Source organism: Saccoglossus kowalevskii, chromosome 2, assembly GCF_978046115.1.
Source record: "Saccoglossus kowalevskii chromosome 2, keSacKowa6.1, whole genome shotgun sequence".
In the NCBI taxonomy this organism is placed as follows: domain Eukaryota; kingdom Metazoa; phylum Hemichordata; class Enteropneusta; family Harrimaniidae; genus Saccoglossus; species Saccoglossus kowalevskii.
The window spans coordinates 9913648-9928422 of record NC_140642.1 but is presented as its reverse complement, the minus strand read 5'-3'; the positions used below and the strand labels follow the sequence as shown (position 1 = coordinate 9928422).

The following is a 14775-nucleotide window of genomic DNA, read 5'->3' as shown; positions in this document are numbered from 1 at the left end:
ACTGCTACACACATCAAACACCTCAACATCGCCAATTTGGTTGCATTTCTCATCATCAATTACTTCAATAATTCAATGTAACTGCCACACACATCAAACACCTCAACATCACCAATTTGGTTGCATTTCTCATCAATTACTTCAATAATTTAATTTAACTGCTACACACATCAAACACCTCAACATCACCAATTTGGTTGCATTTCTCATCAATTACTTCAATAATTCAATTTAACTGCTACTCATATCAAACACCTCAACATCACCAATTTGGTTGCATTTCTCATAAATTACTTCAATAATTCAATTTAACTGCTACACACATCAAACACCTCAACATCACCAATTTGGTTGCATTTCTCATCAATTACTTCAATAATTCAATTTAACTGCTAAACACATCAAACACCTCAACATCACCAATTTGGTTGCATTTCTCATCATCAATTACTTCAATAATTCAATTTAACTGCCACACACATTAAACACCTCAACATCACCAATTTGGTTGCATTTCTCATCAATTACTTCAATTAATCAATTTAACTGCCACACACATCAAACACCTCAACATCACCAATTTGGTTGCATTTCTCATCATCAATTACTTCAATAATTCAATTTAACTGCCACACACATTAAACACCTCAACATCACCAATTTGGTTGCATTTCTCATCAATTACTTCAATAATTCAATTTAACTGCCACACACATCAAACACCTCAACATCACCAATTTGGTTGCATTTTTCATAAATTACTTCAATAATTCAATTTAACTGCCACACACATCAAACACCTCAACATCACCAATTTGGTTGCATTTCTCATCATCAATTACTTCAATAATTCAATTTAACTGCCACACACATTAAACACCTCAACATCACCAATTTGGTTGCATTTCTCATCATCAATTACTTCAATAATTCAATTTAACTGCCACACACATCAAACACCTCAACATCACCAATTTGGTTGCATTTCTCATCAATTACTTCAATAATTTAATTTAACTGCCACACACATCAAACACCTCAACATCACCAATTTGGTTGCATTTCTCATCAATTACTTCAATAATTCAATTTAACTGCTACACACATCAAACACCTCAACATCACCAATTTGGTTGCATTTCTCATCAATTACTTCAATAATTCAATTTAACTGCTACACACATCAAACACCTCAACATCACCAATTTGGTTGCATTTCTCATCAATTACTTCAATAATTCAATTTAACTGCTACACACATCAAACACCTCAACATCGCCAATTTGGTTGCATTTCTCATCATCAATTTACTTCAATAATTCAATTTAACTGCTACACACATCAAACACCTCAACATCACCAATTTGGTTGCATTTCTCATCATCAATTACATCAATAATTCAATTTAACTGCCACACACATCAAACACCTCAACATCACCAATTTGGTTGCATTTCTCATCAATTACTTCAATAATTCAATTTAACTGCTACACACATCAAACACCTCAACATCACCAATTTGGTTGCATTTCTCATCAATTACTTCAATAATTCAATTTAACTGCTACACACATCAAACACCTCAACATCACCAATTTGGTTGCATTTCTCATCAATTACTTCAATAATTCAATTTAACTGCTACACACATCAAACACCTCAACATCGCCAATTTGGTTGCATTTCTCATCATCAATTTACTTCAATAATTCAATTTAACTGCTACACACATCAAACACCTCAACATCACCAATTTGGTTGCATTTCTCATCATCAATTACATCAATAATTCAATTTAACTGCCACACACATCAAACACCTCAACATCACCAATTTGGTTGCATTTCTCATCAATTACTTCAATAATTCAATTTAACTGCTACACACATCAAACACCTCAACATCACCAATTTGGTTGCATTTCTCATCAATTACTTCAATAATTCAATTTAACTGCTACACACATCAAACACCTCAACATCACCAATTTGGTTGCATTTCTCATCAATTACTTCAATAATTCAATTTAACTGCTACACACATCAAACACCTCAACATCGCCAATTTGGTTGCATTTCTCATCATCAATTACTTCAATAATTAAATTTAACTGCCACACACATCAAACACCTCAACATCACCAATTTGGTTGCATTTCTCATCATCAATTACTTCAATAATTCAATTTAACTGCCACACACATCAAACACCTCAACATCACCAATTTGGTTGCATTTCTCATCAATTACTTCAATAATTCAATTTAACTGCCACACACATCAGACACCTCAACATCACCAATTTGGTTGCATTTCTCATCAATTACTTCAATAATTCAATTTAACTGCTACACACATCAAACACCTCAACATCGCCAATTTGGTTGCATTTCTCATCATCAATTACTTCAATAATTCAATGTAACTGCCACACACATCAAACACCTCAACATCACCAATTTGGTTGCATTTCTCATCAATTACTTCAATAATTTAATTTAACTGCTACACACATCAAACACCTCAACATCACCAATTTGGTTGCATTTCTCATCAATTACTTCAATAATTCAATTTAACTGCTACTCATATCAAACACCTCAACATCACCAATTTGGTTGCATTTCTCATAAATTACTTCAATAATTCAATTTAACTGCTACACACATCAAACACCTCAACATCACCAATTTGGTTGCATTTCTCATCAATTACTTCAATAATTCAATTTAACTGCTACACACATCAAACACCTCAACATCACCAATTTGGTTGCATTTCTCATCATCAATTACTTCAATAATTCAATTTAACTGCCACACACATTAAACACCTCAACATCACCAATTTGGTTGCATTTCTCATCAATTACTTCAATTAATCAATTTAACTGCCACACACATCAAACACCTCAACATCACCAATTTGGTTGCATTTCTCATCATCAATTACTTCAATAATTCAATTTAACTGCCACACACATTAAACACCTCAACATCACCAATTTGGTTGCATTTCTCATCAATTACTTCAATAATTCAATTTAACTGCCACACACATCAAACACCTCAACATCACCAATTTGGTTGCATTTTTCATAAATTACTTCAATAATTCAATTTAACTGCCACACACATCAAACACCTCAACATCACCAATTTGGTTGCATTTCTCATCATCAATTACTTCAATAATTCAATTTAACTGCCACACACATTAAACACCTCAACATCACCAATTTGGTTGCATTTCTCATCATCAATTACTTCAATAATTCAATTTAACTGCCACACACATCAAACACCTCAACATCACCAATTTGGTTGCATTTCTCATCAATTACTTCAATAATTTAATTTAACTGCCACACACATCAAACACCTCAACATCACCAATTTGGTTGCATTTCTCATCAATTACTTCAATAATTCAATTTAACTGCTACACACATCAAACACCTCAACATCACCAATTTGGTTGCATTTCTCATCAATTACTTCAATAATTCAATTTAACTGCTACACACATCAAACACCTCAACATCACCAATTTGGTTGCATTTCTCATCAATTACTTCAATAATTCAATTTAACTGCTACACACATCAAACACCTCAACATCGCCAATTTGGTTGCATTTCTCATCATCAATTTACTTCAATAATTCAATTTAACTGCTACACACATCAAACACCTCAACATCACCAATTTGGTTGCATTTCTCATCATCAATTACATCAATAATTCAATTTAACTGCCACACACATCAAACACCTCAACATCACCAATTTGGTTGCATTTCTCATCAATTACTTCAATAATTCAATTTAACTGCTACACACATCAAACACCTCAACATCACCAATTTGGTTGCATTTCTCATCAATTACTTCAATAATTCAATTTAACTGCTACACACATCAAACACCTCAACATCACCAATTTGGTTGCATTTCTCATCAATTACTTCAATAATTCAATTTAACTGCTACACACATCAAACACCTCAACATCGCCAATTTGGTTGCATTTCTCATCATCAATTACTTCAATAATTCAATTTAACTGCTACACACATCAAACACCTCAACATCACCAATTTGGTTGCGTTTCTCATCATCAATTACTTCAATAATTCAATTTAACTGCCACACACATAAAACACCTCAACATCACCAATTTGGTTGCATTTTTCATAAATTACTTCAATAATTAAATTTAACTGCCACACACATCAAACACCTCAACATCACCAATTTGGTTGCATTTCTCATCATCAATTACTTCAATAATTCAATTTAACTGCCACACACATCAAACACCTCAACATCACCAATTTGGTTGCATTTCTCATCAATTACTTCAATAATTCAATTTAACTGCCACACACATCAGACACCTCAACATCACCAATTTGGTTGCATTTCTCATAAATTACTTCAATAATTTAATTTAACTGCCACACACATCAAACACCTCAACATCACCAATTTGGTTGCATTTCTCATCAATTACTTCAATAATTCAATTTAACTGCTACACACATCAAACACCTCAACATCACCAATTTGGTTGCATTTTTCATAAATTACTTCAATAATTCAATGTAACTGCCACACACATCAAACACCTCAACATCACCAATTTGGTTGCATTTCTCATCAATTACTTCAATAATTTAATTTAACTGCTACACACATCAAACACCTCAACATCACCAATTTGGTTGCATTTCTCATCAATTACTTCAATAATTCAATTTAACTGCTACACACATCAAACACCTCAAAATCACCAATTTGGTTGCAATTCTCATCAATTACTTCAATAATTCAATTTAACTGCCACACACATCAAACACCTCAACATCACCAATTTGGTTGCATTTCTCATCAATTACTTCAATAATTTAATTTAACTGCCACACACAACAAACACCTCAAAATCACCAATTTGGTTGCATTTCTCATCAATTACTTCAATAACTTAATTTAACTGCCACACACATCAAACACCTCAACATCACCAATTTGGTTGCATTTCTCATCAATTACTTCAATAATTCAATTTAACTGCTACACACATCAAACACCTCAACATCACCAATTTGGTTGCATTTCTCATCAATTACTTCAATAATTCAATTTAACTGCTACACACATCAAACACCTCAACATCACCAATTTGGTTGCATTTCTCATCATCAATTACTTCAATAATTCAATTTAACTGCCACACACATCAAACACCTCAACATCACCAATTTGGTTGCATTTTTCATAAATTACTTCAATAATTAAATTTAACTGCCACACACATCAAACACCTCAACATCACCAATTTGGTTGCATTTCTCATCATCAATTACTTCAATAATTCAATTTAACTGCCACACACATCAAACACCTCAACATCACCAATGTGGTTGCATTTCTCATCAATTACTTCAATAATTCAATTTAACTGCCACACACATCAGACACCTCAACATCACCAATTTGGTTGCATTTCTCATAAATTACTTCAATAATTTAATTTAACTGCCACACACATCAAACACCTCAACATCACCAATTTGGTTGCATTTCTCATCAATTACTTCAATAATTCCATTTAACTGCTACACACATCAAACACCTCAACATCACCAATTTGGTTGCATTTTTCATAAATTACTTCAATAATTAAATTTAACTGCCACACACATCAAACACCTCAACATCACCAATTTGGTTGCATTTCTCATCATCAATTACTTCAATAATTCAATTTAACTGCCACACACATCAAACACCTCAACATCACCAATTTGGTTGCATTTCTCATCAATTACTTCAATAATTCAATTTAACTGCCACACACATCAGACACCTCAACATCACCAATTTGGTTTCATTTCTCTTAAATTACTTCAATAATTTAATTTAACTGCCACACACATCAAACACCTCAACATCACCAATTTGGTTGCATTTCTCATCAATTACTTCAATAATTCAATTTAACTGCTACACACATCAAACACCTCAACATCACCAATTTGGTTGCATTTTTCATAAATTACTTCAATAATTCAATGTAACTGCCACACACATCAAACACCTCAACATCACCAATTTGGTTGCATTTCTCATCATCAATTACTTCAATAATTCAATTTAACTGCCACACACATCAAACACCTCAACATCACCAATTTGGTTGCATTTCTCATCAATTACTTCAATAATTCAATTTAACTGCTACACACATCAAACACCTCAACATCACCAATTTGGTTGCATTTCTCATCAATTACTTCAATAATTCAATTTAACTGCTACACACATCAAACACCTCAACATCACCAATTTGGTTGCATTTCTCATCAATTACTTCAATAATTCAATTTAACTGCTACACACATCAAACACCTCAACATCGCCAATTTGGTTGCATTTCTCATCATCAATTACTTCAATAATTCAATTTAACTGCTACACACATCAAACACCTCAACATCACCAATTTGGTTGCATTTCTCATCATCAATTACTTCAATAATTCAATTTAACTGCCACACACATCAAACACCTCAACATCACCAATTTGGTTGCATTTTTCATAAATTACTTCAATAATTAAATTTAACTGCCACACACATCAAACACCTCAACATCACCAATTTGGTTGCATTTCTCATCATCAATTACTTCAATAATTCAATTTAACTGCCACACACATCAAACACCTCAACATCACCAATTTGGTTGCATTTCTCATCAATTACTTCAATAATTCAATTTAACTGCCACACACATCAGACACCTCAACATCACCAATTTGGTTGCATTTCTCATAAATTACTTCAATAATTTAATTTAACTGCCACACACATCAAACACCTCAACATCACCAATTTGGTTGCATTTCTCATCAATTACTTCAATAATTCAATTTAACTGCTACACACATCAAACACCTCAACATCACCAATTTGGTTGCATTTTTCATAAATTACTTCAATAATTCAATGTAACTGCCACACACATCAAACACCTCAACATCACCAATTTGGTTGCATTTCTCATCATCAATTACTTCAATAATTCAATTTAACTGCCACACACATCAAACACCTCAACATCACCAATTTGGTTGCATTTCTCATCATCAATTACTTCAATAATTCAATTTAACTGCCACACACATCAAACACCTCAACATCACCAATTTGGTTGCATTTCTCATCATCAATTACTTCAATAATTCAATTTAACTGCTACACACATCAAACACCTCAACATCACCAATTTGGTTGCATTTCTCATGAATTACTTCAATAATTTAATTTAACTGCCACACACATCAAACACCTCAACATCACCAATTTGGTTGCATTTCTCATCAATTACTTCAATAATTCAATTTAACTGCTACACACATCAAACACCTCAACATCACCAATTTGGTTGCATTTCTCATCAATTACTTCAATAATTCAATTTAACTGCTACACACATCAAACACCTCAACATCACCAATTTGGTTGCATTTCTCATCAATTACTTCAATAATTCAATTTAACTGCTACACACATCAAACACCTCAACATCGCCAATTTGGTTGCATTTCTCATCATCAATTACTTCAATAATTCAATTTAACTGCTACACACATCAAACACCTCAACATCACCAATTTGGTTGCATTTCTCATCATCAATTACTTCAATAATTCAATTTAACTGCCACACACATCAAACACCTCAACATCACCAATTTGGTTGCATTTTTCATAAATTACTTCAATAATTAAATTTAACTGCCACACACATCAAACACCTCAACATCACCAATTTGGTTGCATTTCTCATCATCAATTACTTCAATAATTCAATTTAACTGCCACACACATCAAACACCTCAACATCACCAATTTGGTTGCATTTCTCATCAATTACTTCAATAATTCAATTTAACTGCCACACACATCAGACACCTCAACATCACCAATTTGGTTGCATTTCTCATAAATTACTTCAATAATTTAATTTAACTGCCACACACATCAAACACCTCAACATCACCAATTTGGTTGCATTTCTCATCAATTACTTCAATAATTCAATTTAACTGCTACACACATCAAACACCTCAACATCACCAATTTGGTTGCATTTTTCATAAATTACTTCAATAATTCAATGTAACTGCCACACACATCAAACACCTCAACATCACCAATTTGGTTGCATTTCTCATCATCAATTACTTCAATAATTCAATTTAACTGCCACACACATCAAACACCTCAACATCACCAATTTGGTTGCATTTCTCATCATCAATTACTTCAATAATTCAATTTAACTGCCACACACATCAAACACCTCAACATCACCAATTTGGTTGCATTTCTCATCATCAATTACTTCAATAATTCAATTTAACTGCTACACACATCAAACACCTCAACATCACCAATTTGGTTGCATTTCTCATGAATTACTTCAATAATTTAATTTAACTGCCACACACATCAAACACCTCAACATCACCAATTTGGTTGCATTTCTCATCAATTACTTCAATAATTCAATTTAACTGCTACACACATCAAACACCTCAACATCACCAATTTGGTTGCATTTCTCATCAATTACTTCAATAATTCAATTTAACTGCTACACACATCAAACACCTCAACATCACCAATTTGGTTGCATTTCTCATCATCAATTACTTCAATAATTCAATTTAACTGCTACACACATCAAACACCTCAACATCGCCAATTTGGTTGCATTTCTCATCATCAATTACTTCAATAATTCAATTTAACTGCTACACACATCAAACACCTCAACATCACCAATTTGGTTGCATTTCTCATCATCAATTACTTCAATAATTCAATTTAACTGCTACACACATCAAACACCTCAAAATCACCAATTTGGTTGCATTTCTCATCAATTACTTCAATAATTCAATTTAACTGCCACACACATCAAACACCTCAACATCACCAATTTGGCTGCATTTCTCATCAATTACTTCAATAATTCAATTTAACTGCTACACACATCAAACACCTCAACATCACCAATTTGGTTGCATTTCTCATCAATTACTTCAATAATTTAATTTAACTGCTAATCAAACACCTCAACATCACCAATTTGGTTGCATTTCTCATCAATTACTTCAATAATTCAATTTAACTGCTACACACATCAAACACCTCAACATCACCAATTTGGTTGCATTTCTCATCAATTACTTCAATAATTTAATTTAACTGCTTCACACATCAAACACCTCAACATCACCAATTTGGTTGCATTTCTCATCAATTACTTCAATAATTCAATTTATCTGCTACACACATCAAACACCTCAACATCACCATTTTGGTTGCATTTCTCATCAATTACTTCAATAATTCGATTTAGCAGCCACACACATCAAACACCTCAACATCACCAATTTGGCTGCATTTCACGTCAAATAATTCAATTTAGCCTTCACACACTCCACGTCAATCATCTCAACATTCTCAATTTAGCTGCCCAACACATCAAACACCTGAAGATATTTATCAAATAGCTCAGCATTTGACTGTCCCCCATGTCAAATGCCTCTACATCCCTGATTTGGCTGCCCTCCACGTTAAATACCACAACGTCCAATATAATATCAACTTCCACTCTCTCTGGTCACTCTCCATATCAAATACTTCAACTTGGCTTCTTTCAACATCCTGGAAATAAAATACCACAACATCTTCAATTTGGCTGACTTCACATCGAAATCCTCAAAACTCTCATAAACTTTCGACAGTACTCAGCGTCAATCGTCTCAGCATCTTCAATTTCAAACATCACGCTAACCTCAATTTGGCAGCACTCTACAATAAAATACCCCATCATCCACCCCATCATAAATACCTCAACATATGAAAGAAGCTGTAGCTGTCTCCAAATCGAACACCCAACATCCTCTCTGTGGCTGCCCAACAACTCAACGTGCTTATTGTGGCTTCCCTCTATGTTAACTACCTCAAAATACTAATCTGGGTCCCCTCTTCATCAAACACTGCAACGTTCTCAATTTGACTGGCCTCCACGTCAAACACCCCGACAAACTGTCTCCACATAAAACACCCAATATGATGGATGACCTTCACTTTTTACACCAAAATGTGGCCAATCCAATTTGGCTGTCCTCCACGTTAAGCAACTTAATGTCCTTACATTCAACATATCAATATGGTTTCCCTGTTTAGCAAACACCGCACCATTCTTAATGTGTCTGCTCTTCATGTTGAACACCCCAATGTCGTCAATTTTTTTGCACGGAACAATTTATCTGCCTTCGAACATCTTTAATTTGGCTGTCCTCTACGTTAAACAACACAACGTCATCAATTTACCTGGCTATTTTTTACATCAACCACCTCAACACTCACAATTTGGCTGTACCTCTGTGTACGTAAACTATATATATCTTAATATAATAATAAGAATATGTTATGTTTCCACCTGGGTAAGCTTTATTAGCGTAATCGACCATGCACATTCTGTATTCTGTTATTACACCAAAACGAATTGATTTATTTCAAAATTTAAATTTGAGTAAATTGTCACGCCGGAACGGAAACGTTTATAATTGCTTATACGAAGTATAAACTGATAAGATATTATGCAATGTTTTGTCTTAGAAATTCACTTCCAAATTTGAGTGTTTATGAGTTGTCTAACTTTCCATGCTTTCAGAGCCAGCATTATTATTGGTATTGTTTGTGGAGTTATAGGATTTATTATTCTCGTCGTTGGCGGGATTGCCATCTGTGTGTATGCTTGTGCGAAGGCGGGAAATAATCAACGTACTACCACCGTCCATCAGATACAAGGTAATGAACGTTGTAATCCACGGCAGACCACAAGTGTCGGGCCAACTTTAAATTCGCAGGACATAAGTTTAAATTTAGATGACATAACTTTAATTCACATCACATAATTTTCAAATCATAGGACATAATTTTAAATTCACATTACATAACTTGAATTTACGGGACATGACCTCAAAATCACAGGACGAAAGTTTAATTTACAGACAAAACATTCAATCCGTACAAATAAAACTAATGACGTAAGCCATGATTAGCATATCATTAACATATTTGCACTCACTCAGAATGAAGATATAGTCGTTGGTGATTACATTTATTTAGTATGGCAAATAAATATAACAATACCGTTTTTTTACATACGAGTTATTAGCAAATAAATATAAAAATACCGTTTTTATCTACGAGTTATTAGCAAATAAATATAAATATGCCGTTTTTTACATACGAGTTATTAGCAAATAAATATAAAAATACCGTTTTTATATACGAGTTATTAGCAAATAAATATAAAAGTGCCGTTTTTATATACGAGTTATTAGCAAATAAATATAAAAGTGCCGTTTTTATCTACGAGTTATTAGCAAATAAATATAAATATGCCGTTTTTTATATACGAGTTATTAGCAAATAAATATAAATATGCCGTATTTTACATACGAGTTATTAGCAAATAAATATAAATATGCCGTTTTTTACATACGAGTTATTAGCAAATAAATATAAATATGCCGTTTTTTATATACGAGTTATTAGCAAATAAATATAAATATGCCGTATTTTACATACGAGTTATTAGCAAATAAATATAAATATGCCGTTTTTTACATACGAGTTATTAGCAAATAAATATAAATATGCCGTTTTTTATATACGAGTTATTAGCAAATAAATATAAATATGCCGTTTTTTACATACGAGTTAATAGCAAATAAATATAAATATGCCGTTTTTTATATACGAGTTATTAGCAAATAAATATAAATATGCCGTTTTTTACATACGAGTGATTAGCAAATAAATATAAATATGCCGTTTTTTTTACATACGAGTTATTAGCAAATAAATATAAATATGCCATTTTTTACATACGAGTTATTAGCAAATAAATATAAATATGCCGTTTTTCATATACGAGTTATTAGCAAATAAATACAAAAATGCCGGTCTATTTACATACGAGTTATTAGCAAATAAATACATGCATGTACGGTCTTTAAATAATCACAATAGACAGAGTGGGGGTCGGAACCGAATATACATGATTCCGGCGTGTTATAATGAAGCTTTCTATTACACAATGGACACAATGGTGAAGTCATACAACACAATGTTCTCACTACTGAACACAACGGTGAGGTCATACAACACAATGTTCTCACTACTGAACACAATGGTGAAGTCATACAACACAATGTTCTCACTACTGAACACAACGGTGAGGTCATACAACACAATGTTCTCACTACTGAACACAATGGTGAAGTCATACAACACAATGTTCTCACTACTGAACACAATGGTGAGGTCATACAACACAATGTTCTCACTACTGAACACAATGGTGAAGTCATACAACACAATGTTCTCACTACTGAACACAATGGTGAAGTCATACAACGCAATGTTCTCACTACTAGGTACAATCGTTGCATTGTTGCATTGCGTTGAAACTACACGCATCTCGTCTTAGTCTCCTCTCTACTTAACGATTTTTGATTCATAAATACCTAGTCACTATAATTATTCTTATTACAGCCAACCAACCACAGCCGACTACATTTGCTTCCGCATCATATTCTCAAAACCCACCACCAGTGTATGGACAACAACCCGTATACCAAGCGGCAGCACCACCTTATGGACAACAAGCTGTGCCGGGCGGCTACTCTGAACCAGAAGTGAAATTGAATGCACCTGTATAAGTACAGATAGAACGACAAACATTGAACTTTTAATGATTGATTAAACTAATCTTGCAACTATGCAACTTTTAATAATTGTTCAAATTAATGTTTTGATTGTGTGGCTCCGTAAGGTGTTGTCAATGGAGATTAATTTTCATCCAAAAATCTGTTTTTTGTTTTTTGTTTTTCTTTGAGGGCAGACATTTCTTCCTTTTTAAAGACAATTTTCAGCATGATAATACCATGAACAAAAGTCATTCACTGCGAAGTCAGTGAACTACACAACCCCCGAAATACTAGTAACTTAATGAACCAACCAACAGGGCTCTGGACACATGTAATAGAGGGGAATATGCGCACAGACATTTTACATTAAAAAATATTAGCATTATAGCATTCCTAATTGAGAAAATAACAATACATAAAATGAAGCAGAGCATCATAGGTATTCTCTATAATTAACTTCAGCATAGACTTTTACAATTTATAACACACATAATACAAAGTACATATATTCATTCGCAATTCTGATTAAGTATTTTAATGCAAAATCTTATAGTTTGGGTTATTTTTTTGTCACTATTAGAATGTGAACTTTGTTTATGTTTGAACTTAACGCCATGTGCGAGGACAGACAGAGAAACAAAGAATTTCACAATTCACCTTGTTTTTTTTGAGTACCTCGCTGATATTTTTGCCTGCCAAATATCCATGAACATATCACCTAGTCCGTACGTGTACAAAAAGTTGTGTTCTTTGGTGGCTTGTTTGTTTGTTCATGGTATTATAATGCTGGACATTACCTTTAAATAAATTCTAAGGACAGGGGAAATTGAGTACAAACTATTGAGGGTGGAGGAACATTTTGACATTTGTTGAGGCATTGTAAAATCTTAGTGATTACTTTCCTAAATCTTTTTTTTTCAAAACACATTGGATACCTGTACAATGTATTTTGTCATGAGAAGAACATTTTAAAAGTACATCAGTCGTTGATGGCACCCGTTAAAGACACTATTAGAAATTTACATTTATTCTATATAGCATGTGGACGAGTTCGAGAACACAAGTGGCAGTGTGTTTTGTGTGTTGTATACGTGATAAGTTTGAGTATTTAGCGTTTACAGAGAACTGCAATGGACGGGTTTTGACTGCGTGCCCATGAATGGAATGTAAAGCTACCAAATTAACTAATCTAGCGCAATATTCGGACTTGCTCGGCACATTTTAAAGGATAATGATTTGCATATTCATATTAATGAAATTTTCTGGGAAACAAAATGGCGAGTATCTCTGTTGTGATAACGAATATTGTCTTCGTGTTTACTTTTAAACTACATTGTTATATGCAAATTAGATGGAGCGACAAACAGGCTATAGAATTCATGACTTAATAAACTCGTAGTAATCTTTATTTCATTCTAATTAAGATTAGAAACACGTTTTGATTTTATTATTAATTTTACATAGAATATTGCTTGTATATTTTGTATTAACCCAGACAACAATAACTATTCATCTCTCTTAGAGTGTAATTTTTGTGTATACATTTTTAAAATCAGCGAGTTAACATACTGTCTGAGAGTAAACATTTCATAACATTTGTCGGTGTTATATATACAAGTTATTTCTCTAGTATATAAGATAAACTATGTATTAGCATCTGTGCAGAGTGTAATTCTGATGTAAGGCAAAATAAAAACGGTTTATATGTTTTCGCTCATCCTTTCTCAGTTTTTATTCTTTGTTAATTGTCATCATAGTAGCATAGTAGTAGTACAGGACAGTGGATGTGGTGATGGTCATCATATAGTACAGTCCGGAACACTGGATGTGGTGATGGTCATCATATAGTACAGTCCGGAACACTGGATGTGGTGATGGTCATTATATAGTACAGTCCGGAACACTGGATGTGGTGATGGTCATCATATAGTACAGTCCAGGACAATGGATGTGGTGATGGCCATCATAT

At 33.2% G+C, this 14775-nt stretch overlaps 1 protein-coding gene across 1 annotated transcript in view; it reads left to right on the top strand.

The window, feature by feature from the left end:
* Window positions 1-14523, top strand: part of LOC144359168 (uncharacterized) — a 79192-nt gene extending 64669 nt beyond the window's left edge. The window contains exons 3-4 of the mRNA XM_085490967.1: window positions 10760-10896; window positions 12652-14523. Coding sequence (XP_085347093.1) covers window positions 10760-10896; window positions 12652-12818 — 304 coding nt within the window. The 3' untranslated portion in view covers window positions 12819-14523. The remainder of the gene's footprint in view (window positions 1-10759; window positions 10897-12651) is intronic.
* Window positions 14524-14775: the final 252 nt, after the last annotated feature.